We start from the raw sequence: 26107 nt of genomic DNA, 5'->3' as shown, positions 1-26107 counted from the left end.
TCTTGCGTCGCTTATTTCAATTTGGTCACTGTTATCGCGGTCTTCAGAACGTTGATTTTGAAATGCTTTTTTCGTGTACATCACTTTGCGATTACTCATGTCTTCCGCTGCCGAAATTTTTCTTCTCTTTCGAGAAAATTTTTGCCAAACGTAGGCAAGCAATCTTTTGTCGAGGACCATGTATTCAAATGGCACTACGGTGAAACTGGAATAAGCTAACGAGTGCGACCAGAGATAAGTGCAATGCACGGTTAAGGAGGAAAACATGTTTCTCAGCAGTACCATGATTGCAAACATCACCCAACAACTGAGATACGTTACAACCATTGCCGCGCAAATTCTTGTTAGCTTAACTTCTCTTTTCACGCCTACAGCGCCGAGCACGGACCGAAGATGAGCCGAGTGCTCTTGTACATACTTAACGATTGCGTAAAACCTGTAAAACACGATGGCGAGGGAAGGAACTATCCACAATGTCACAATGGCGAGCATGACCGATTTCCCGGTTAGTGCTTCCGAAGGGATCTCCCTACCCGGACTGAGGCATACATGTTCGCTCCGTGCAGCAGTCAACACATGCCCGCTACCTCCGGCTGCGGCGGTACAAATTGCAAACAGCCAGATGAAGACGAGGTGGTATACAGTCTTCCTGAGGTTTATCTCACGGAACGGCGCACGACAAATGGCGTCATAGCGGTCAATACTGATGGCAGCCAGTGTCATGATGTTAACAGCAAAGCTCGCGAACATGGTAAAGAACCTGGCTAAACACACTCCGTTGTCCGCCAGGCTTGAGTCGCCATTGATAGCTGTCATGTGCAGTGGAAGACTGATCAAACATGCGATCAGATCCACGAGTGCAAAATTGGTGATCAGTATTTTATCGGGCGTTAGACCTCCACGGCGATTTTTGAAGATGAATGCTAGAATGATCGAATTCGCGATGATCCCAAGAAAACAAGAAGTTCCTAAAACGGTATTTTGTACTGCTAATCCCGGACATTGCTGATCCGGTTTTCCATTACCCGATTCTCCAAGTGAAAAAGTGTGATTCACAAAGAAGGACATCTTTACTCTTGCTTCTTTGCGTGTTTCTGTCGGTAGGCTTCGCTAAAACACTGATCAAATCTAAGTTCATGCACCTGCCGCTGAATGATTGGGCAAAAATTCATAAATGGAAATGGTCATTGAAAAGGCTGTGGGTTCAATTACTAATCAACTGGTTAGTATTTTTTTTTTTTTTTGTCGTTTTTCAGCGCATAGAACGCGCGTACGAGTGAAGTTTCTAGATGGGTTAAACAAAACAAAAGACTTGACAAATATTGAGATTTACATCCATAGAAAGGTTCTATTGTTTCAGGAATAATTAAAACACACCTTATCTTTTCTGTGTAATTTCGCAGCTTATTGCCTATTTAGCCGGGTCAAGATTGGTGAATAAGTTTTAAAACAAAAAGGACTTGTCAAGGTTATGTTATTTGACTTGAAATAGGATAAAAACGCAAAATCTTTGTGATCAGCGTAAATTTATCTCGCAGTAAGTGTTCCAATAGTCGGTATACTTTGCCGGCTGCGAAAATGAAATTATGGTCGAGTTAATGGATTCCGGATGGTGATTTCCCACACTTAATTGTATGATGTTTGCGCTCTCTTTGCCTCAAGCCCAATCTATTGGTTGTTAAAAGTAATGATATTGAATTTTTGACTCTTCATGTTAGCGTCCGATTGAAAGATGGTTTTCGTACGTGATGTTAATTGGCATATAAATCTTCATGCAAGAAATATTAGATGGCATAAAAAATAGCAATTTACACACTTTGTGTGGAAAATGCGTCTACAGTCACGTTGATGCTGTATCATCAATTCCAGTCCCTGAACTTGGTAATAGGACCTTACTATGTATATTAATCGTATGTTTTTGCCAGAACATGCTGCAAAATATCTCAACATTTCATCCTTCTCGGTTCTTTGAAATTGCGACTATAAAATGTTCCAAAAACTGACTCGGTATAGTCTACACTTCATTAAGGATTTTTATTTAAGTGCGGACATTACTGCAGCTGTCAGTGACGCGCGCGATTAGTCTTTTCGTGCGTGGATACCATCCATGGTTGCCCTAGAAATCACCTTTCAAAATTCCGACTTTTCCCTGATAAAAATCCAATTTCCCTGACCAAGTAAATACAGAATGTCAGACACAGAAGCGGTTTCTAGCCTCATTTTACGGCCATCCTTTGCACTCGATCATTAAGACCGATAAGTTTTCAATAAATGTTCCTTCTTCATTAAGGAAAAATATCGTTTAGATCAATGACTCCAAATGGTCCTTCCAGCCTTTAATGAGATTAAATCAGCCATGTTAAATTATTTCAATTTTCTCCGACTTCTCTTCAAATTGCCAATTTTCCTTGGCTCAAAATACAATTCTCTGACTTTTCCCTGACCTTGAAGAAAATTTTTCCCTGACCATTTCCTGCCCTGTGGCAACTGTTGGTTTTCCTTTCTTTTAAGTCCTCGAAACCGTGCGTTTATTACGTATTCCTTGAAATTTGGAATTGTGAATCCTATTCTGAGCCCTTTTTGTAATCGATTTGTTTTTTCGTTACAGTTTGAAAAATCTAAGTTCAGGATATTGTTTTAGTTCAGGATGAGTTTTATCTGGATGTCTTCTTAGCGATTCTGACAAATAAAATTAAAGTCGAGAAACTTAAATCTAAGTCACAAATAAATATGTAAGAAAGCCACCTGATGTAGCTAACTTCCTAAATGAAAGTAATGTAAGATATTAATAAATTGTAAATAATGTCAATATTGTAAGTTTTGTTAGTATTGTTAAATCGTAAGTTGTGTTAGCACTGTGAGAAGAGCAGGTGATTTTTGTATAAAAAAATAACACTTTTGCCTTTTTTTAAGAATGAGCTAATGTAACTATTGACACGTCAGTGCACGTTTGATTTCTACCATTCTGCTGCGATATGCTTTCACATTTTGATTCGCATTAAAGGCAGCTTCCCAGTGAACAAATTAACTTCTTATTTATACCACTCTCCTTTCAACAGAAATCTCTCAATTTTTATTAATGAATTTATCTCTCAAATACTTAACTCATCTTGACAATGTACAATATCAACGTGAAAATATATGGCTTGATAAATTTCTAAAGACCATAAAACCCTTCATTTCAGTTAATCTGCAGTCGCACACGCAACCAATCACATAACAAAACAACAATTCAACTTTACAACAATAATAATTTACATTTTCTTCTTCCTCGCGTATCGCGCGTGGGCTGCGAGCATTCCTTCCTCTCTGTGGATGGTCGCGCGAGAAGAGAGAAACTCGCGAGAAAGTTGGCCTACTCTCGCACGTTTTCCCTTCAAGTTCGAGGTTTGCATTGACATTCGTGACTTGTCGAAGGCTACGTCAACTAGGAGAATAACACCGGAATCACCCGGCTTAATAAGTTATTAAGATAGGGCATCCATTTTACAGTAGCATCAAATGTCCTTGAAAATGGTTGCTCCTTATTGCTTGTAGTGGTACTGAGCACACCACTACTTCAAATAAAGGATGCATTGCTGATTCTCTCTGCGATAGAGTTTCCATTGTTTTCTCGCCCATTTGATAATTAGACCCTTTGGAATATACAAAGGTAGGTAAAATGTTGATAAAAATTGCAAAACCAACTGTTAAAAATACAGTCTGCTTGCCTATCAACATCTGCCTCTCAACATCTGACAAAGATAAACAGAATAACATGACGTTACGGCGGTCATGTTGACGTGCTAACTAACTGCGAAATTAGTGTTTGGAAAATTAGTCCTGATACAGCTGTATCGAGAAAAGTTGTCCTACAAAAGAATTAAGGCGCACGCGACAATGCCGAAAAGTATGGTGGGTAATGGGGGGTTCGCGGTCGCGCGTATCACTTAATCGGCGAAGCTCAGTGTTTCAGTGCGAGAACCAAAGAAAGCAAGACAGACAGACAGACAGACAGAAAGAAAGACAGACAGACTGACACGGTATTCATATTTTTTCTTCCTTGTTGCTGAAACAACATCAACGTAAATCCAGTAACGATAAACTATTACTACCCACAATACCTTGCGGCCTTGTCGCGTACACTTTCACCCTTTTGTGGAACAAACTTTGTAGAAACAGCTGTCTAGAGCAAACAAACATTTTGAATTGTTTTGATACACCAATAAGAGTGCTACCAAAACACTAGTAGTATCATCTTCGTCACCACCACTGGCAGTCTATCAATATTTGTCAAGATCATAAAAGACCCTGTCTCTGTTATCATCACACTCTTCGTCTTCGTCTTCGTCTAAATCATGCTGTTGGACATGTGAACACTGCAGGAACATCCTGGCCCGCAACACAAGAGTAAGTTCACGAGTTTGCGTGGCTTTATTCTCTCTTCGTCAGAATCAGTTTCCAACCTTGTGGCAGCTATTTTGTCCGTTCCACTTATCAACTGAAACATCTCAGCGACACTGAACTAGTCCTCGTAAAGGGAGTTTTCAATTTCATTGTGACTTGTGCTTCTAAGATGCATGAACACAGCTCTTGGGTGTCTGCACACCACATTACACAAAGGACAAATGACCTCATTTGTGAACTGTTCAGAGGATCTGCAAACCGAAACATCATATTATGAGTAACATAATCTACATTCGGGTATAGTGGGCCGTCAGGCTAGCGCCTATCTCCGGTTGCAGAAACATACGGCGACTAAGAGTAATTCTACCCCCTGGCCTCCCCCCATTAAATGGGATGCTAGTCTGTCATAAAAGCCACCCCCAGCATTTAATTTGCTGGTGATCCTTCCTACACGTGGGCGGAGAGAGGCACTTAACACCAGGGGTACTTTCCATTATCCCAAAAATTCCGGAAATTTCTGTCAGAAGTCAAATGAATAGGTCCGTTTCGGTTCGGTCCGACCGGAATATTCGGTACCACCTCCGGAGGTGTGTTTTCCCCTGCTGACAATTTCCCCTTTGATCGGTTAGACCTGTCGGACCGAAATTTGCCGTTCCATTTTGGCAAACCGGTTCATTTCCCTACTTCTCTTCAGTAGATTTCACTTAAGTGGTGACTTCGGGAAAGGAGTAAAAAAATGGTAAGAACCATTCCTTTCGGATGGCCAAGTCTGATCGGAAAATGTCGTTCCATTTTCCTCGGTTAGTGCCGCTGGTCTATGACCATCAGGCTACCGCGCCTCTCTAGCTATAACGACAAACATTGTCTTGATAATTTTTCAGTCTCTGAGATTAAACTCGAAATAAACAGGGGGAAAAACAAAATGACCACAGCAAAGAAGTTTCATTTCGAAAACTGCCTTCTTTCGCGTTGTTGCTGCTTTTAAATTTCTTAGTTCACCTCTGATTGGCTTACGAAAATTTTCCCGCGCTTAACACCTGACACGTGATTTCGTAAGGTGTTCTGATAGGTCAATCCCACTATATCCCGTCACAGCATTTGCCTCCGTGAATTTACCACAAAACTGCTCCAGCGGGGGTACTGCGCGGAAAGAAGAAGAGTAATCTACTCGCTCTCTTGTTACCTTCCTTCTAAACTTCTAAGCCACTCTATCTTCTCTCGGAGCTCGGCCACTTTAAGCCTGGCTTCCTCATCTTCATCATCCAGTGGCTTGCCAGAGATGGCAACGCCCTTGTGCAAAGTGTAAAGGAGCCCTGCATCTGTTTCACCCTCCCCTCCTGCGTGCAGAATGTAAGCGGGATCGATCTGCAAGGATAGGAAAACTTCCAAGTCATAGTCTGCTTAAATCCAATAGAGTTCAACGCTTTCACTGTAGTAAGAATTGGAATAAATGGTGCGAAGAGCGGAAATTCAAACGAAAAGAGGATGGGACCATCGCAGTTTTCACTGCTATTTAAGCAATTGTACATTTAACCTGATAAAATATTTCAGGGCTTCAGCGGGATTCGAGCCCCTGGCCTCTGCGTTAGCGCTGCATTGCTCTCGCTACCAACTGAACTATGAAGACATTATGAAGACATACATTGGGAACAGGCCAACTTATTCAGTTTATCTCAACGCGTGAACACAAAACAACAATCGGAATTACCTGATTCCAGAGCCCTGTTCTGGGAAATGAGCAAGGAGTTTTGATTTCCCGTCGTTTTAGCACAAGCCTTAAAAACAAAAACAATAAAATAAGATGACGTTCAAGAGCAAGAGTATTGCAAATTTCCTCTGGGTTTGGAACTTGAGCCAAACATACGCGTTTTCAGGTTTATCTAATTTTAAATCCATTTTATGCCAGCTATTTTGCCCGCTTTGGCTCCCTTTCGTTTGCCGAACATTGCTTCACGAAATCGAACCATTACCATTAGGGTTTCTACATTTAAATTTTTCAATCCACATCCTCATTTGCCAACGCTAACGAGCCTTACTTCATATTGGCTTCCTGTCAATTGACATGCACTGTTCTTCTTTGTTCCGTTTGCTACGATCTAGTCACGTCGTGGAGTTTCTCGATAACATGTTGAAAAGAGGGCAGTGGCCCTTGTCCGCTGTTAGCCACCAAACGGGGTAAAAAAGGTGAAGTCTGCATACAAGCCAAGTAGCCCATCAGGCCGAAGCTTATCCCGGTTTCTGTAACATGAAGCGACCAGGAGTATTTCTACTCCCCCCTGGATGGGACGCGCCTTCCCTTGCCCAAAAAACACAGCTTACAAAGAACACAAATGAGATCACTGATACACTGAAATAACAGTAAAGCATACTCTAAGATCTTGGATCTGCTAGCTTTCTGAATTCTCTCCACAGCTGGAGTTCCCCACTCAGCCATCTGCTGCTCACTCTGGAATGCCAAGTTGATGGCCGTACGCAGCGAGTTGATCTGTTAAGCAATCCACAGAACATTAATAAACCTTGAACGCAAAATTAACTCTCCTCTTCATTAGAGAAGGAAGGGCAAACTTTAACGCCAACCTACTTCCAAGCGCTCGAAAAAAACTTAAATTCCAGCTTGCACCTAAGACCAGCAGCTCTCAAATATTGCTTGCCCTGGGCACGTCTTAGTTTACTTTAATTGCAATTTAGTTTGCAGATGACTTGCCTGGGCCCTTGCCCATCGGGCAAGTGCGAATTAAGGTAACTTGCTTGGCAGGAAAATCTACATGTCCTGGACAACCGGACGGCCCCTTTTTGGAGTCTTCCTTATTTCCTGCCCTTTCGACTGTTTTTGGTTTGATTATGCGTGACCTACTTTTCTCCTCTTTAAGGGGTGGGGAGAGGGAGGTCAATGTTCTAGGGTTAGTAAAGCTGGCGGGGCTGGTCAACAGCTCGCCTCTTACGCAGACATTCTTTTGATAAGAGCACCTGACGAGCCAAACCAATATCTGAATAGGAGACAAGTCAACAACTGGAGTAGAGTTTCTTACTTTCAAGTACTACTAGATGCTGATATTATTTACGGATGTAGATCCTACCCCGATTATGTCATCCTCCGTAATCTCCACGTCAAACACAAGCTCACTGTCGTGATCTGGAAGAAGAGCTTCGCCTGTACTGGGATCGAACCCCAAGCCAACTAATGCTCCTGTATACTGACGCATCTCACGGTCAACTCTGTGAACAAAACAGCTTCATTGTCAGTAGATGGCCGATTTTATACCAGAGACGAATTTTCCGACGCCCAATTAAAAAGAGGGACGAATTAGCCTTCCGAGACGGTTACCTCGTCTGCCTGAGATTGAGAAAACGTCTAAGTAAAAATCCGGTGTTTAGAACAAATATGTGGTCAAATTCGTCTCGAAGTGATTCGTTTCAAGACGAGGTGATAGAAGACCAGCCAAAGACGAATTTGGCCACATAATTCATCTAAACAGCGATTTATACCTAGACGATAGGAATTTATCCGTCTCAGGTAGACGAATTACCCGTCTCAGACCGTTAATTCGTGTCGGACGGATAATTCGTCGCTAGTATACTTTCGGTCATTATCAACTAAAACAGGAGGGGAATAGAGGGAACTGAAATGCCACCGTGTAGCCACGCTAAGACAGAAACAACAAGAAGTACATAGCATGTTCAAATGTTACAATCTTCCCGGATAATATATATACTGGGGTAAATTTTTTCTGCGGATAGAATGTGTGGAAGGAAGACATGGAATGCGTTAAGCTTGGATGAATCTTCGCAAATTAAGTGGCTAGCAGATAACACACAAACAAAAAGCGTCGTTTCGTACCTCATTTCAGCATATGGAGCGAAAAGAAGCGCCACTAAAGGCATCAGACCGCGAATGTTCGGCATCAAGGTGGTGTCCCTGAAACGATAAACAAGACAGTTCACTGTCGACCTGCACAATGCACGCTTGAGGTTTGGGTAAATTGTCTCCATACCCGTCTCACCTGCACTACAACGTGGTCCAAAGAGGATGCAACGCAATTTCAGGCAGAATCGGCAAAATCGCCCGAGATTGTCCTCACATAGATGTTGGATTACATTACTCACAAAAAATTTCGCACGTTTAATTTTCGGAAAAATTTTATCTCACATCCGACAAATTTTACGGTTTTACAGATATACCGACGTGCAAATAAGAAAAATCGTCAAGCAGTGTCTCAAACTAGTTTGGAGCTATTTAAAAGTTTTAAACTGTACTGTAAATATTTTAGACGTTAAAAATTTCGCACACTTAAAAATTTCGGACGGTTTTATTTTCCGACACTTTTTTATTTTATTCAAAATAAAAACCGTAAGACATTTTCTGCATGTATATCGTAATGGAAATAAGGAAAGTTCACCGTGAAAACGGCTACTCTTCCACCGCAAACCGCGAAAGATTCGAGCTGAAAAAAATTTTTTTTTTTGACATACTGTCCAGAGATCTGTAAATTGCTGTGGATTGGTTGACTCTTTCGCGCGAAAATTCAAATCGAACAACCAATCAGAGAGCTCGGAATCTAGAGTACAAAGGTCAGTGCGTCCTGCACATGAATACGACAAGACTATAACTATTTCAAAATTCAAAGGCATTAACAGCGATGCTGATCCTGACAAGAGATACCTCGCAATCATAGCAGATCCAGTGGCATTTATGCCAATGTTGGCCGCGACCAAGAACCTTTGATGCGGGTCCTGGGGCTGATCGTTCAAGATGACGCTATTTACAGAGCTTTGTTCCACTCTTACAGCTCTGAAAAGTAAGGAAGACTTATTTAATGTCTTGGTGAAAAAGGTGCGGTCTGCATGCGAGGCCAAAGTCGCATCAGGTTGCCGATTTTCTGCTGTTTCCATAGGATGAGTAGTTCTAGTCCACCGCAGGGTTACACCCCCTCCCCCACCTCCCCAGTACTAAATTGGCCTGACCCATTTATGCACCTGGGTGGAGAGAGGTACTGTGAGAGTAAAGTGTCTTGCCCAAGAACACAACACAATGTCCCCGGCCAGGGGTTGAACCCAGACCTCTCAGTGTGTAGTCCAGCCCGTTATCTGTAAGGCCACTGCGCCTCCCTCTAGCTTCACGGCGACGGAAAACATGTAAATACAATGGATAGCAACACGCAGACTTTCTTACTTCAGCCGTCCTATGTTGGTCACACTGTAGAAGCCCATTTCAATGGGACTCTCAGGTCCTCGGAGAGTTACCTGTTAAAAATATGTTAAAATGTTAAATGATCGTGCAGCTTCAGTCAATTAAACATTACACTTGATCATAAGAGTCCAGGTAAACAAGAAATGAAAATTACTTGGCGCTATCAAAAGGCCATTTTCGTATTCTCAGTATTGGGCTGAAACTAGCTTGTAATGGAGGCTTCTGCGGGGAAATCTCATTAAAAAGAGATGAATATCATTTGCCACATTAGCCTCAAAATACGAAAATGGTCTATTCGCTCGAAATCACTCGAACTCCAGGGCTCAAAATCCAGGTATGCAATTAACAGAGTTTGCAGTGCACTGAACGGTAATGATACTGTTAATATCATTATATTCATTATGACTGAATGACTGAGAAGATTACTTCATTGTGATTGGCTGACAACAGGCAAATTGTCCGTTAATTTTTTATTTGTACTGCAGTGCAAATTAACGCGTGCACTTTCGTAACTTTCTCGGTCATATAATAAATGAGTAATCGTATGAAAGCTCGAGCAATTACGGATTTACACTCCTCGTGGTATTTGAAAGTTCTTGAAATATCACTCGTAGCGTAAATTATTAATTGCACTCGCATTCATATGATTACCTATACAAATTCCCTGAAACAAACCGGTATAACATGGTTCTCGATTCTCATAACTTCACTTGTCTCATCCTCTTGGTTCTAAGGAACGGGGAATTTGTGATTTTAGATTTACGCAACAGTTTAACTCAAATGTTGCCTGCCCGTTTTGCTTTCACAATTTGAATAAAACGCATTTGGTCTGGATTTTTGGAAAGCACAGGTCTACCCCGTAGACTTTACCAGATTCAAGAATCATTTCTTACGGGAAGTTTCAGACAGAGAATTTCACCGGCGAAGCGCACACAACACACCCATGACGCGCACGTGATATTGACATGACTTGAGCGTGCCGCATTGTTACCTTGGTTACAACATCATTGCGAGGATCAGGTTCATTTTCAATCCATGGATCAATCCAGGCTGTGTTGTCATCAGCTGGTACACCCTCACCAGAGGAAGCATTCTGGTTAGCCATCTGTCGCAGGCAAACAGAAACTTTGGTTAAGTACTGAGCTCTTTTGCTTCCGCGCAGTGAGACTCAGATTAATCTCGTGCTCAGATCTCTCGCTGTTTTTCTTGGCCGTGGGAAATCTGAGTTCTAGATCAGGTGCCACAGGTCATTTGCCATTATTTTTGTCACAAGGGTTGGAAGACTTCATTCTTTGCGCATTTTGCCCCTCCCCACCCCTGTACATTGACAAAACACTTTCATCTAACACAAGTTCGCATTTTACCATTTTCAACACTGAAAGGGGGAACACTTATTCTGTAGGTATTAAGTTATTATTTTATGTTTTTGGCATTTTTCAACACAACTTGTTCATGGTTGTAGGTAAAAAAAGTGTGCTTCTGTTACCTTGGATGCTCGAGACTCTTCTTGAAATAGAGCAAAACCTTCGTCTATGAGCACTTGATTGATGTGCACGTCCTCCTCAGTGCTGGTGTCGTACAGATCCAAGTTAAGCACGTTCCTGACCAAGGAGTACACCTAGACAAACACATTATCATAATGTTACTGTTAAAGGCGCTACATCACGGTTTGCGCATCTTAAAAAGTTTATCCTGAATTTTTCAAGGTCGTTGTTCGTAATCCGTGTAAATCTTCTCCATCCTTAACCATCTCTGTTCCTTTATGGTTTATTATCATCTCTTTGATGTTTTTGTATCCTAGTGACCTACTATTTCCAGGAATCCTTCAATTTAAAGGTAATTTTGTATGTGGCCAAAATAACTCAAAATACCGTGACTGAGCTTCTTTAAGCACCTAAATGGTTAAGGCATTGGTCTTAAGATCGAGTCTAGTCAGATTCTTTGTTGTTGTGCAGTACGTGGAAAACGTGACGAGATCTTTTTTTTCAAGGAGAGAAGTGCCCTCTGCGACATGCATCACACAGTTTACTTAACTACCAGCGCGTGACCACCATAGATACAAAGTTACAATGGGTTATTCATTTCACAATAAATAGCTACCACGAAAATGCAGTTATATAAATCAAGAGCAACTGTATGAAGAAAGCAATACCTTAGCAGCTAGTTTCTTGTTTTCTGTAAGCTGTATAAACCGTTGAGTGGCTCTTGGAGACCATGCGCCCACAGGACAATGGGCAAAGGGCATGGGGGCAACTTCACATAGTCTACACTCAAATGCCTGAAACAAAGAAAAAGAAATATCACTCAAAAAATTGCAAGAAGTAAAGGGACTAAAGAAGCCAAAAGTGATTGAGGGCTGATTTTCTTACAACAAAAATTGGGTCTGTAGTAATTTCTCTTGAAAAAAAAAGTTAAAAAAGTAGTTTCTCTTCCATTTACGTGAAAACAAAAGATTCGTTTACTGAAAGGTTGTTATTTGCGCGCGAAAATTCACATTTGAGCAACAACCAATCAGATCTCTGTAAAGCTACGTCATCACAATGGAATTTTCGAGTCCTGTCTCATACTGCACACACCTGAAAAGGAAGGTTTATAAATTCCCTCTTCATTTTCTTCAGATGACCAAGCTTGACCACTCCTTCGTTGCCAAAGTCCAGGTAAAGAACCTAGAAACATTTAAAATACGTGTTAGAAAAACTGATAAAAAGTACATCTTCTCCTTGTACAAAGTGATCACAAACAAACGTTCAGCGGAATCCCAATTTTTCGAAGCTCCAAAGGGAAACGAAAACAGGCCACAATAGTTTTCTCGGTATTAGACTGGAACTAGCGTGCAACCGAGGCTAATGCAGGGAGTCTTTTCAAATGCAAATGACATTAATCTCTTTTTAATGATATTCTCCCGAACGAGCCTCCACTGCAAGCTAGTTCCAGTCCAATACCGAGAATAGGAATACGGTCTATTGGTTGAGAAATCGGGGGGAAAATAACAGTGTTCGACGGAAAGGGGGAAACGACTCTTTGGTTCGAGTTGTCGGGAGATTAAAAAAATCGAAGATTCGAGAAATCAGTTTTCCACTCTAGTTTCTTAAAACATCTTGACCACGTTCCAACCATATTATGCCATCTTTGGAAGCTTAATTTGCAGTTTAGTTATCAAGATGGACAGCGTTCCATGAACTATCTTTATTTCTCATCTTACTGTTGCAACTGTCCACGAACGGACCCTCAGTGTGTTTGGACGCTGTCGAGCAGCACTTTCATGTGGTACTGTTTATTGTGCTGTACAAGGTGGTTCTAACTTTTGAGTTTATGGATGAAACCCTAGTGTGAGACCATTCAAATGAACGCTATTAAGCAGTACTTTCATGTGGTACTGTTTATTACGCTGTACAAGGTGGTTCTTACTCTTGAGTCTGAATGAAATTCTAGTGTGTGGCCATTCAAATGGAACCTGTCGAGTAGTACTTTCATGTAATGATGTCTATTGCAATGTGGTTCTGACTCTTACAGATAAGCTTACAGATAACACCTGGTGTATGACCATGTAAATGAAAGCTACTAAGCAGTACTTGATTACCAAACATCCACACCCAACTATAACTTTCCGTCACTTCTTTAGGAAAGGTGCATTCTACCTAAGTAAATTTTATTTAGCACACGACAGCGACTGGCAAAAACCCCCCTTGACGTACCTCCACACTAAGAAATTTTCCATCATGGATGGCCAGGATTCTGGCTCTGTAGAACAATTCATCTTCAGCGTATAAAGCCAGACATAGTGTGCCAACAGAGAGGTCCCTTTTTTCAATGCGCTAAAAAAAATATATAAAAAGTAAAAGGTAAAGTCTGCATACGAGCCAAGTGGCCCATCAGGACGAAGCTAACCCCGGTTTCTGTAGCATGACCATGTACCGCGCATATCTCTAAACAACCAAACGTCTATCATAAGCTCAAAGCGAACAATTTTGACATACACATGTAGCTTCATCGGTGCATTTGGTTCGACTGATCAAAATCGTTAGGGTGAGGGTTGCAAAATGAACGCGACAATGAGCACCTCGTGGACATTCTACCATTTACTCGAGACCCAGCCGTACCTGCTGTGGTAAAAACTCTAGTTTCTTGAGCGCTCTCCAAACTTCCCAGGTGTATTAAAACTCAGTGATGCACAGATAGAAGAACAAATCCACTGTTTTATCACATTGCCAATGGAAATAAATTTCTCTCGCGAAGCGAGTCATGTCTGTTCAAGTCACGAACGTTCATCATTGGATTATGATGCAGGCTTACGTGTACGTGCTTACGTGTGGCTCTGCTAGCTGTTATAACACTGTTTAGCTTATGATTGGTCAAAATCAAACCTAACACCCCCCTCCCCGGCAATACGATGGCGACCATACCTCTAGGTTTCTACCATCGTACATGTTAATATTCTCTTGCAACATTTGTAGCTTTCTCGCAGACTCGCTGTCAGGTTTCTGAGCCCAGAAGTGGCCAGCGTTTATCACCTGAAATGAAACGGAAACAACGACATGCACGTGTCAATACCTTACTGGCCAACGTCAATAAACATTGAAATAAATCACTGTACGAAAAGAAGCAAACATAGGGAGTGGAGAAGACAGCGTGGCCGAGTGGTTAGGGCGCCTGACTTGAAATGCGGCTGTCGCGGGTTCAAGTCCCGTTTTGACCACCAAGCTGGAGTTGCTACTCAGTAGACCCTTGTTCAACCCCTCCGTCAAGCTTGTAAATAGCAAACTGGTCTGCCTCCCGCCAGTTGCTTGTGTAGTTGACATGAATGTTTCTCTCAGTTTAAGTGGCATGCCCGTGACGTAGCTAGGTGTAACTAAGGGCACTGACCACTATAGCAACGACAACATAGATAGGATTTCAACCGGCAGGTGGCCATTTTACAAAAGCAACAGGGAGTTTTAGACGGAGCTAGTGAGAACAATACCAGCCAGTTTTAAGAGTGGAGGAATTGAACTCAGCCATGCTACGCCAATACATAACTGCAGTTTGACCAGTTTTTGTTCTTATTACTGCGGCAGGCTGTATAAGCCAAGCATGACTTGAAGACTGACCTGCTTTGGGTGAACAATAATTTTAAATCAATTATTACAGTCTTACCACTGAGGTCACGATTTCCAAGTAGCCCTTCTGAGGAAGGTTAACCTGTTTTAAATAACCATAAGACAAATGACAATCTTAAGGTTGATGGTTTAACCAGCTATAAATGACACTTCGTTGACATAGGTTTTGATGGTAAATTTAGGTTCATGATTGTCCCAAAGTGAAACTAAACTTTTTTTACAAGGTTGTCATATACCCTCTTTAGAGGTAAGGGTTACACTACTAGAGGTAAGGGTAGGGGGAACGACTACACTGTAATCACGTTACTCGAAGTGAGTCCCTTACAACATATGGAATAAAGACAAGAAAATTTAGCCCAACTATTATTGGATGCAACAATTGGAATGCAATTTCTTTATAAATACATAATAAGCTGACTAGAGAACTATTCAAAAAAAGTACTTTACCAGCTTCATTTTGCCAAGTATGATAAGTCTAACATAAACTACTAATTTTTTAAGTGTTTACTCTTTCCTCTCTTATACTAGCTATCTTTTTGTCCTAAAATAAATGTATATGTCAACAATATTGTATTCATGTCGTCTAGTGGACAAATAATACAAAAATACAAAATACAAATACAAGAAAATACACTAACAAACATAGGAAATTCACTGTACCTGCCGTGGTTCCTCCATCAACTCCACACTACCTGTACCTCTTGAAGAAATAAGTGTAGCCATCCTAGGATGGAAATACCAAAACCCTATTATTGCATGTCTGTACATCTACGAACGAGATTTGTTTTTTGCAACAAAGCTTGACAACCAACCTGCTCGTCCTGAGTCTTTTAGATCCTGCAGCTTCTCCAAAAGACCTCCTCTGTTCCATCAGCCTGTCCATTTGCGCATTTTTTGCTTCAGAGATGAAAAGATTGAGAGGTTTCCTGAGATGTCTGCAAAGACAGCAATACAAGAGCGTAACTTTATAATGGTTAGTGTGTCATCAAGGTTTAATGATGCCTAGTGTCATCATGCTATGGTCTTGTTTTCTTTCACAGTGCGTCGCTTAAAGGAGCTAGAGCAGAGTCAGTCACAGCATTTTGAGATATCTTCGCGACGTACAAAATTACCTTTAAATTGAAGGAAACCTGAAACTAATAGTTTACTAAGATAGAAAAAAACAACAAAGGAATAATAATAAACCATAAAAGAACAAGGATGGTTAAGGAGGGAGAAGATTGACACGGATTACAAACGTCGAACTTGAAAACGTTGGGCTAAACTTTTCAAAATGCGAAAACCGTAATGTAGCTCCTTTACAGAGAGAATACAAATCGGTCCCAGCAAAAAGCTGAGCTAACAAAATGCTAGGACTGGCAACCCATCTAGAATTATCTTCAACCCAATCACGAGCAATACCTAATACATCTTCTAACGATACCCTTTACGTTTGCTGCTCGTTTATCCATTTGCTTTGTAGGTTTCTAGTGGTTTTACAAATATTCTCACTGCGAAAAGCTCACAAATATCCCTTGCATGCAGTCAGAGATGGTAGACAGAGAATAATTCCATGATGGCTGAATGCTTACGCCGACTTCGTGTTCTTACATGAAGGGCAAAAAGACCTGGCATTGAAACTGATCCTGACCTCATTTTAATAGCTTTGTAGACAGCTGGGACAATTGAATTCGACTCCAAGCCTCGGTCAACAATACGTGGTCTTTCAAATTCAATGTAGGCCCTGAATTTCAACACAAAGACAACGCCGTCAGTTTCCCAGGAATAACACTGCATCGCACTTCTCTAAATGACTGAATATGCAAGTGAATATTACATGAAAGATTACATACTTGAACTGTGGAGAAAGAGATGAAGACATAATCTTCACCATCTATGGGTGTATTACGAACTCACAACGTGCACATCTCTCAGTTGGCTTGATAGCTCAGTTGGTAGAGCACTGCACCGGTATCGCAGAAGTCATGGGTTCGATCCCGTTGAAGCCTACATTTTTTTTCAGGCTTTAATTTCACAACTGCTTTGATACACTCAACTTAAAAGTTGTGTGCATAACTGTGATGATCAATCATGGCTTCATGACTGAATAGCACTATGCTACTCAGAGCAGACATAAGAGACCGGTCTAAAGGATAAGAGTGCATCCAGTCTCTTGCACTCAACCACTAGCTTTCATGATGCTTTCACCAAATCTTAAATGAGCTATGATGATGTTTTCACTCATTTGCCAAGCTCTTGTGCATTTCAAGCTTGTTTCACCACATATTGAGAATAGCCTGTAAGAGTTTAAAACCTCTAGACCATATGGCATCCTTAAAATCATTGATTCTTGTCACATCAGGTTACAGAAAATTTGCAACCTGGTCTCGACTAAAAAACTCTCCAAGAAGCTAAACCAACTTAATGGTTTAGCACGGCTCACAGACTAGGATCAACTAACCTGCTTTCCTCAAAGTACAGAGCTTTGCCTTTACCACACTGCCTGAACATTCTTGCAATCGCTGACCGGTACAGAGCACCATGGGGAGGCATATTCCTGACCTAAATCAGTTCTCAGCATCAGAACAATTTCTTTGCCAAGGTTAATATAATTTGAGTCCATGAAAAAGTATTTGGACTCTTGTCGCAGCATTCAGAGTGCAAGGAAAACGAATTTTCAGGAGTAACCTATGGGCAAGCTCTACATAACTACACATCTGATGTACTTGACTGAAAGTCATTCTCACTAGCCCAAATTTAATTCTCTTACAGCACATTCAAACACTACGCCAACAGACCATTTCTGAGTTGCCTTTTGCCTCTGTGTCAAAAAAGTCTTCATGTGAAACCATTCATATGAAAATGTGTTCCCCACACAGGTTAAATTTCATGCAAATCAAACTCATTTTTGCATGAGGACTCATTTTGAAACAGAGGCATAAGGTAACTCGAAAATGGCCTATTTGAATTTCCTCAAAAACTTTCCCACGAAACTAAACAGAATTACTGACAGACGTTTTTTTTTTCTGCATGCTGCAGACAAGTATAATGCTTCCACAGAATGCACATTTAACTCTCCTAATTTTGATCTGCTCTGCGTAAAGTGTACTTACAGTACGCATAATCCTGGAACAAGGATGCTCTGGTTACTATGAAGTTGAACTGGTGTAAATTTTCTGAAAGCTATTTGCTGTTCTGATGCTCATTGTTCACATGTTTGTTTAATTCTCGACACCTACCCACTTGACACTATGTGAGCATTATTTAGAAGAACTTATGTGCTGATCACTGTTTGGAACTGCACTCGATACATACTATAACAGTGGTAAAAGGATCATGACCAGACATCGCTTTCATTACTTCAGCTTCATCAATGTCACTTGATGTAAAGTAGTTTGGATAGAATGCACCGCAGATCACAAGCTGTAAAGTAAATGAAGTTTTACAATTGGACTTAACTACAGAGTCACAACACTTGGCTTATATATCATGACCCCTATGGGTCAACTATGACCAGAACAAAAACTGCAATTCTCAACGCAAGTTAGGCTAAGAACATAATGCATTAGATGACAGCATCTTGAGATGGACCATAATAGCAATATAGAAAAAACCCAGCTTCTTTGACAAAAACAGAGTACATAGACCCTTTTCATAAAACAAACGGCTGCCAGTTCTTTTGTAAGTATCAAAAATTGGCCTCACTAACCTCGTGTTTAGGTTGATAATTCAAAAGGAATTTTTACTCTCAAACGAGGTTAGGCCTAAAACCTTGCTTTGCTCACTTCGCTCGTCTACCCTGAAACTAGAGAGGTTGACTTGTAGCAAGTCTAAAACAAGATCTGCGAAGGCAGGCTATTTGAAATGTACACAAAAGCATTTTAAATTGGCAGCCATTGATGAAAAGGGTCTATGGCCAGTGAGAATGACCACTCACCTTTAAAATGAGAAGAGACTCCTGTGTGGTGGCCCTGTAAAGTAGACACTGACTTGTTACACGTACCGCTGTTCACTCTCAGACTTTATCTTAATAAAATACATGTACAATCATGAAAACCGAGAAGGTCATAACTCACTTTTGATGCAAAGGTCTTATTGTTCGCAGATTAAGCTGCTTGAGTCTTTCAGTCAATTCTTCCACAAGCTGCTCAACCTGAAGGACATAATGATAATGATAACGATAACGACAACGATAACAGAAATGATAATGATAATGATAACTTATTGCTATTTGTTATTGCTATTTCCTTTTTTACTCTATTTTGTCGTGTTGTCTGGAAACTGAAAGTTACTCTACAAACCAGCAAGTGTTCAACTTGATATCTGCCTCCCTGACCAATGATACTTGATACTCGCACATTAAACACACAAAGAAAGAATTTTTGACTTTTTATCTACCCCTATTCATGCATCATTCTCTATATCTCACTGACTGAAGGTCCACAGCATCCCCTTTCCTCTTAAGGGTATGGTAAATACAGGTAGCATGTTTAAAGCAGATAGTTGACTCTCCAACCAATCATATATACTCGTATTTGCTTTAGAAAGATGGACCTGTACAGGATTTCTGAAAATGATATGGTAGAAGTGTTCAGACCTCTCTTATGCGACCCAGCTGAATCATATTCCCTTGACTCCAGTTTACTTCTCCCTGCAAATAGTTCCATGTATAAATTAATACCAACAATAATCAACAAAATCTGAATAAGAAAATAAATGCATATTTAATCATAAGTGACAGGTACAGAGTTTTATATATGTACATAGCCATCATTAACTAAAGCAGTGCTCTCAACGGGACCTGGCACCAACCAGTGCTCCAACACACATTCTGCTGTGGATTACCAGCTATGATGATAGCAGTTTTCTGAAATTCAAATTGGCCCTCTAGAGGAAGTCGTTATGGGCCTCTCTTAGTAGAGAACTTAAGCAATGACGATGCTGACCCCAAGGACAACACCTAGTGAATAATGAATTTATATTTCACCTTAGAATTTTGCAATTGTCTAGGTCTGTTCAGTACACCTATTGGTCTCAGAACTAGCTCAAGCTAAATATGTAATCCTGGTATCCAGTTCCAAAGGAAGCCACTGTTGTTTTCATTCTCCAAAATACTCAGAACTTACATGTAATTCAATTCAATTCTTTTACTCTTTTAATCATTTCATGTCATTGTTTTGTGGGAGAAAGCTAAGAAATGCACCCTCGTCAACTATCACGCGATAGAAACCATGTGTACAGCTACCATTCTACTCATTAAATCTTTTGTTTGTTGACATTCTTGTTGCTGTACCCACTGTGGTTTGCTTAAGCTCTCTGTTGATTATTGATAAGAGCTGCGCCTAATGCCTACAGTACTTCAAATCTTATTCAACGCACTCATATAGGTATGTAATCATATTTCACATCTTTTAGCACATGTTATCAACATCAAAATGTTCTGACATACTTTTGTGAATCCTTTTCGCCTCTTCAACATGCTCCACTCCTGAACAAAAAGAAAAAAAAAAAGTAAAACAGTCAGATTCCAACTTACAACATAGAAAAAAGTGAAGCCTTGGAGCCGAATGGCTCATAGCTGCCAGAGCTCATCCCGGTTTCTGTAGCATGAAGCAGCTAGGAGTATTTCTACTCCCCCTGGATGGGATGCTAGTCCATCGCAGGTCACTCCCCCACAATTTGTTAGGTTTCCCCAACAATTTGCCGGTACCCATTTATACTCCTGGGTGGAGAGAGGCACTGTGAGAGTTAAGTGTCTTGCTTCAAGGGCACAACACAGTGTCCCTGGCCAGGGCTTGAACCTGGACTGCTCGCTCCAGGAACAAGAGCACTAACCATGAGGCTGCCGCACCTCCCACAATTCACAACATAACCCCATGCAAAAAATATCACATGAAATAAATTCTTGAAACTGAAAAGTAAAGGTGATCAGTGAATAATCTAGAGTTATTTACCTTAAAGGCATTGAGAACTGCAATGCAGTCACTGTGCGAATAATCACTCCAGGCCATCTTCTTACTGTGAAAGACAAAAAATACAGTAAACTCTGAGTACCTGCAAGGTTTAAAAGCTATTTACTTGGTATAGCTTTCAACCTCACGTCCTGATTTTCATTTTTCCACCAAATGCAATTAATATTGAATTTCTTATAATTATTACAATACTATATAATACCGACAAGCAGGAGTAGGTTTTTTTTTATTGTGCTAACTTGGCATAATTTAGCAAACCGAGCACATTTTTTAGCTTTTATCTATATTTAGCACTGCTAGGATAAAATAATTAATAATCTGGCTGTTTTGACTTTCACAAAATGAAAAAAGTTACATAATCTCGTTTTGAATACACTTCTTTTTACTTATTCTGTTTGTTAAACTTTTGTTGACTGTTGGCTCCATGCTGCCTGTGATCCGTGTCATGTTTTGATGTTTCTTGGTCTCAGACCCCACACATGCGGCTCGGTGGTGAGCTGACCGAGCTCTAAGGTCTAAGATGGCGTCCTCATTGTCAAGCACTTCCAATGAATGAGTTGCCAGTAATCGGATACCCGTGTTTGCGTGAAGAACTCTGGGATTGCCAGGGGGCAAACATTGCTAGTCGCTAGAAGAAAATGTATGGCGAAAAGTTGCTTCGAGGTACAAGAAAACGATTTGTGAGAGAGATCAACGCTTTTTCGCCGTCGTTTTTATCGCGAATGGATTTGGGCAATGTTGATATGTGGAATATGTGAGTTTTTGTTTGAATAACCGTGAAATATGTGATAAAACCTACCGATAAACTCCGTTGCTTACGTGAGCGTTATTGAGAAATTTACATCACGTAATGGTCTGAAAATATTACAAAATTAATTAGGTATAAATCGAGAGGAAATAACCCAGTAAAGCCTTTCAAGTTGTGTGCAGGCTACTTTTGGCTTATTTGAAAGCTCAGTCATACAAATAATACTGGAAATAAGCCCGGTGGCGATCATTGTACTGTCTGGAGTTGATTTAATGACAAATGAGTCCGCACGACTCATGCTGTGTGGCTACCGTGTTGCTCAAAGCCTTCGTTCTGCTTTTACAAGCACATATTTCAGTGGTTTCCTTTTCTACAACAGATCAAGGGTGGCTCCTTGAATATATCTCTGAGTATTTCTATTTAAAAGTGCCATTTGTGCATAATTATGCTTTCCAAAGTTTGGTATTGACGGTTGAGTGAAATTGCCCGACACAAAGGTTAGTGGTTCCTTCTGCAATTTTCGATTTCTGTTTTAGAGCTTCTTTTCTGTCTTTATATGTAACTTCTCGGGGGGTCTTTTCTACCATTTGCTCTGGGTAGCCTCTCGAGATCAGGCGTATTGAAATTTTCAAAATTCTCTTCAATGTATTTCACAATAAACCTCACGCAAGCAAAAGGGAGTTTATCGGTAAATTTTATCACTTATATCACGGTTATTCAAACAAAAACTTACATTTTCCATGTATCAACATTGCCAAAATCCATTTGCGATAAAACTACGGCGAAAAAGCGTTGATCACTCCACAAAATCATGTTTTTGGGCGTCGAAACAACTTTTCGCCGTACATTTCCTTCTAGCGACTTGCAATGTTTGCCCCCTGACGATCCCAGAGTTCTTTGTGCAATTACGGGTATCCGATTACTGGCAACTCATTCATTCCAGTTCAGATAGTTCAGCAGCTGACAAGTTATTCTGCAGTCACTAGATAAGGGTTTGTTCTATTTTGCCTCTATTTACCATGTTCTTTCTTCATTTTGCTTAAAAACCAGATAGCATAATTTTGATGGCAAGAAGCATAATTTAGAGAAACTAGCATAATTTCCACATAATTTCCAAAAATTCTGAGCACTGCTAGAAGCATAATGTGCCATTTTCACAGGCACAACAGACAAAATCCTATGTAAGCAGGGCCACTTGGGGATATTTTCAAGATTGACAGATGGACTACATTTACCTGTAAGCATCAAATTCCTTCTTAAAGGGATTTGCAAAGAAGGACTGCAAAGACAATGAAGCACCTAAGGGTGAAGAAAAGTTCAAGAAGAATGTCTACCATTCTGGAAAAGATGAACTTAAAATATTCCTTCACAGTAGATACTTTGTGTCCTGTGTTTGCTTTACATGTGAAAAGTCACACATTGAACATGGCTTGTGTGTGCACTGGCCTCTACTTCACAAAAGGGAAGCAAGCTTTAGAAGCAAACAAGCTTTATGTCACCAATGGTTTCAGTCTTAGAAGACTCTTCTGTAAATCACTAACTCTTGGTGAAATTGGCATCTTCGACAAAGATTATTGTCCAACATTCCTGTTCATTCATCTGCAATATTTGTTAAACTATTGTTTTGTTTACATGTACATTGGTCCTGGAGGAGGCAGCGTGGCCAAGCGGTTAAGCACCAAACTTAAAATCCAGAGGTTGCAGGTTTACGTCCTGTTCTGACCACCAGCTGGTGTTGTTCTAGATACCCCTGAGGTCAACTCCTCGGCCAAGCTTGTAAATAGCCAACTGGTCCACCTTCCTGCCAGTTGGGATTTTTAACCATATTATGTTCATTTACATTGTTTTTTTGTTTGTTTTCATCATGAATTTGTTTCCACTGGCCCTGAAGAAAACCCAGTGGGGGTGGGGTCTATTAAGATTTTTTTTTTCCTGAACAGCCCCATAGGGTGAGTGGTTGTCAATAAAAATATTTATTTTATAATTATGTCTATTGATGATACTCACTGATAACAAGGCATTCTTCAAGGCAACCATACACATATGCAAAAACCAGCAGCTTTCCAAGGTGAACATCAATCGGCAGGCTACCCAGCACTTTGCCAATAAATGTCAGCTCTCCATCACAAGGATTAATGGTACCATTCTTCATAACAATGGTCAGGGCACCCACCTAGAAAACAATCATGTCATACATTTAAATACTAGAATAAGCAGTGTTTGCATTCACATGCACTCTTGATAAGAGAATACAATTGGAGAACTGACCCTACAGTATGTCTAATTTGTGATCCAGAGACAAACTTCCAGAGTGATCAGGCATTCGTTTTTTGGGTTAGAACCCAAGATCACAGGTTACAGTATAACCTGACTACAGAGCCCCGCATGTAATGAATCTCTTCATGCAATTAAAACTACCCTGCTCTCAACAGACATTTGAGATTCAACTTGTGAAATTCCATTTTGATAATGTACAAAAATTTGTAATTCTGCAGAGATCAATATACACCACTTTCTTCCACATGGAGTTATTTTTAATTATTGTAAGTGAAATCTTGAGAGACCAAGACAATCATATTTCCCTGTCTTCCTCACCTGCTTCAATAGCAAGACTGTCCGCTCAATGTCCTCTGAATCTGGAGGCTGTAATGCCAGTCTTAGCACAGCCTTGGGGGGACCAATATCCAAGAGCTTCACTTTCAACACAACCTGTTCTAGTGGACATCTCTTGGGAGGAAATAATGTAAAGAAGCAGAGTGTTACAGTCCTGGCATATTTAGCATAGTCATACATTTAGCACATGCATAAACAAAAATTCAAAAAATATGTGTAGACATACATGTATATTTTATTTTAAACTTCTACCCACACCCCTCCCTCCCTCCCTTTAATTTTGTACCCATATCCCTCCCTTCCTCCAGCTCAAGTTGCTTCCACAGCCTTACCTCTTTCCCTCTGAACTATTTATACCCATGTGTCCCTTGCTTGCCCTCTCCCTCATCCCCCCACCCAACTCAATCCTTACCTACCTCCCACTCAAAAACAATGAAAATATTTGGTTTGACTGTGATGCTTTTATATGTTTCTTCATGTTTGAAAACCCAATGTTCCACTCACACCTTTGTTTGTGAAAATTAACTTAAAGGGGAACTTTGAGAAAAATTTAACTTCTTTTACCTTTTGGATCAACAAGTAATTCGCAATGATTACCAACTACTTGCCATCTATATAGTAATACTTATTAAACAGTGTGCACCATTTACCTGCATCTCAGGAATACCAAACTGTGGAAGGCATGATTCATAAAACTCCCTGGTTACCATTCTGTAGCATGTTCCTGTCGACACACGCCCGGCACGACCTAATGACAAGACAAAGAAAAAGTGGAGATAAATGAACCTCTGTGAGGACGCAGGTAAAGAAAGAGTGATGTTCCCTCCTGGTAATTTTGTACTATGGTGATGAGAAATGTGTATTGTTCTATTAAGACATTGAAAAATGCTGTGTCTGAAATAAGATTGACTAATACATTTTTGGCACTATTCTGTAGGCTCGCCAGGTACATTTTAGAATTAGCATAAATATATCTGTATTATGCTTGTTACACCATAGTCAAGTTAACAAAGATAAAAAAGACCTTTGTAAGCAGACACTTAGCCATGTTTCTATCCATTTGACTTATACCCACTGCAAGTAATTCGTAGCCTCACATTAATACACTGCATAACTCTTCTAACTGGACACCTGATCAGGCTAGGGTGTCTGTCTACAGACAGGCACCCATTTTCAGAGCTCACAAAAAGAGCCAACTAGTAACTTTTCATGTCTACTTGCCCGATGAACAGAGGCCCAGAAAAGTCATAAGCCAATCAAGTCATAAAAGGGGGGGGGGGGGAAAAAAAAACATGCACTTGCCTTGCACAAGCAAAATTGAGAGTTACTTGTCTGAAGGACAAGCTGAAATTCACATTTTTTTCAAGCTTCATGTTTTTACAACAGTACCAGTCTCTTGGAAATCATCTTGACATCCCAAATGAGATAATGTAACATTATAAAAACACACAACCATGATATTATAAAAAGCAATGTGGTCTGCATACCTTTACGTTGTGTACAGTTGGCTTTGGATGCCCATTGCGGCCGTAAACTCTGGAAGTTTGTCTCTGGATCGCAAATTAGACATTTCTCCAGACAAAAATCAATAACTACGAAAAACATAAAGATACTGTACTCAGACTATAAAAAGTACAAAAAGTAGTCAAGAAATATTTCTCATACACATACACAGTATTGTAAAATGAAATACTTTTAATCCCACAAGTGGTAGGCTGGTGTACAAGGAAACAAAAAGCCCAAAGTCACAGGTAAATGGTCTTTATTAATTAAACACAACATGCATTTGCTAAGGTAGGTTTCTTTGTTCCTCTCATGCTCTGTTAACTCCTGCAATATACTGCCGAGATTATCGGGCAAATTGACCAGTTGGAAGGATGATTTTGCCCGCCTGATTTGATCATCTAGAGGAAAGTTTTACTAGTCTTATAAAGAAGCTCAGTTCAAAACATTTTGCCCGCCTGTGAAAGACAGTTGCCCCTCTGCTGAAACTGTTGATGAAACCCTTAATGCTGAAATACTTCATATTGCACTCATCTCATAGTATGCAAGATACCCTGAATCATCACCAATCTCGTATTCTGAATAAAATTTATTGGTTCAAAATTCATACCCTGGTCAAGAG

General features: G+C 40.4%; 2 protein-coding genes across 2 annotated transcripts in view; both read right to left on the bottom strand.

Annotated features, from left to right (window-relative positions):
* Positions 1–1738, bottom strand: part of LOC149111318 (galanin receptor 2b-like) — a 1960-nt gene extending 222 nt beyond the window's left edge. The window contains exon 1 of the mRNA XM_089291738.1: positions 1–1738. This exon is cut by the window's left edge and continues 222 nt beyond it. Coding sequence (XP_089147864.1) covers positions 1–1068 — 1068 coding nt within the window. The 5' untranslated portion in view covers positions 1069–1738.
* Positions 1739–3050: 1312 nt separating this feature from the next.
* The window catches only part of LOC110065031 (ATP-dependent RNA helicase TDRD9-like), a 32363-nt gene continuing 9306 nt past the window's right edge, over positions 3051–26107 (bottom strand). The window contains exons 11-40 of the mRNA XM_089291730.1: positions 25470–25574; positions 24633–24730; positions 23965–24096; positions 23377–23542; positions 22605–22668; positions 20604–20667; positions 20099–20137; positions 19247–19300; positions 18726–18802; positions 18587–18620; positions 17965–18072; positions 17111–17211; positions 16301–16393; positions 15483–15605; positions 15331–15394; positions 14708–14752; positions 13978–14085; positions 13270–13389; positions 12151–12240; positions 11727–11852; positions 11061–11192; positions 10566–10679; positions 9557–9627; positions 9047–9175; positions 8225–8302; positions 7464–7602; positions 6756–6871; positions 6095–6161; positions 5570–5751; positions 3051–4637 (exon numbers count right to left, since the gene is read on the bottom strand). Of these exons, the coding sequence (XP_089147856.1) occupies positions 4505–4637; positions 5570–5751; positions 6095–6161; positions 6756–6871; positions 7464–7602; positions 8225–8302; positions 9047–9175; positions 9557–9627; positions 10566–10679; positions 11061–11192; positions 11727–11852; positions 12151–12240; positions 13270–13389; positions 13978–14085; positions 14708–14752; positions 15331–15394; positions 15483–15605; positions 16301–16393; positions 17111–17211; positions 17965–18072; positions 18587–18620; positions 18726–18802; positions 19247–19300; positions 20099–20137; positions 20604–20667; positions 22605–22668; positions 23377–23542; positions 23965–24096; positions 24633–24730; positions 25470–25574 (2972 nt within the window). The 3' untranslated portion in view covers positions 3051–4504. The remainder of the gene's footprint in view (positions 4638–5569; positions 5752–6094; positions 6162–6755; positions 6872–7463; positions 7603–8224; positions 8303–9046; positions 9176–9556; positions 9628–10565; positions 10680–11060; positions 11193–11726; positions 11853–12150; positions 12241–13269; positions 13390–13977; positions 14086–14707; positions 14753–15330; positions 15395–15482; positions 15606–16300; positions 16394–17110; positions 17212–17964; positions 18073–18586; positions 18621–18725; positions 18803–19246; positions 19301–20098; positions 20138–20603; positions 20668–22604; positions 22669–23376; positions 23543–23964; positions 24097–24632; positions 24731–25469; positions 25575–26107) is intronic.

This window comes from Orbicella faveolata, unplaced genomic scaffold, assembly GCF_042242905.1.
Source record: "Orbicella faveolata isolate gen_17 unplaced genomic scaffold, um_ofav_v1 contig_24, whole genome shotgun sequence".
NCBI lineage: Eukaryota > Metazoa > Cnidaria > Anthozoa > Scleractinia > Merulinidae > Orbicella > Orbicella faveolata.
Note: the sequence above shows the minus strand (reverse complement) of the source record. Positions and strands in the feature narration are given on the sequence as shown.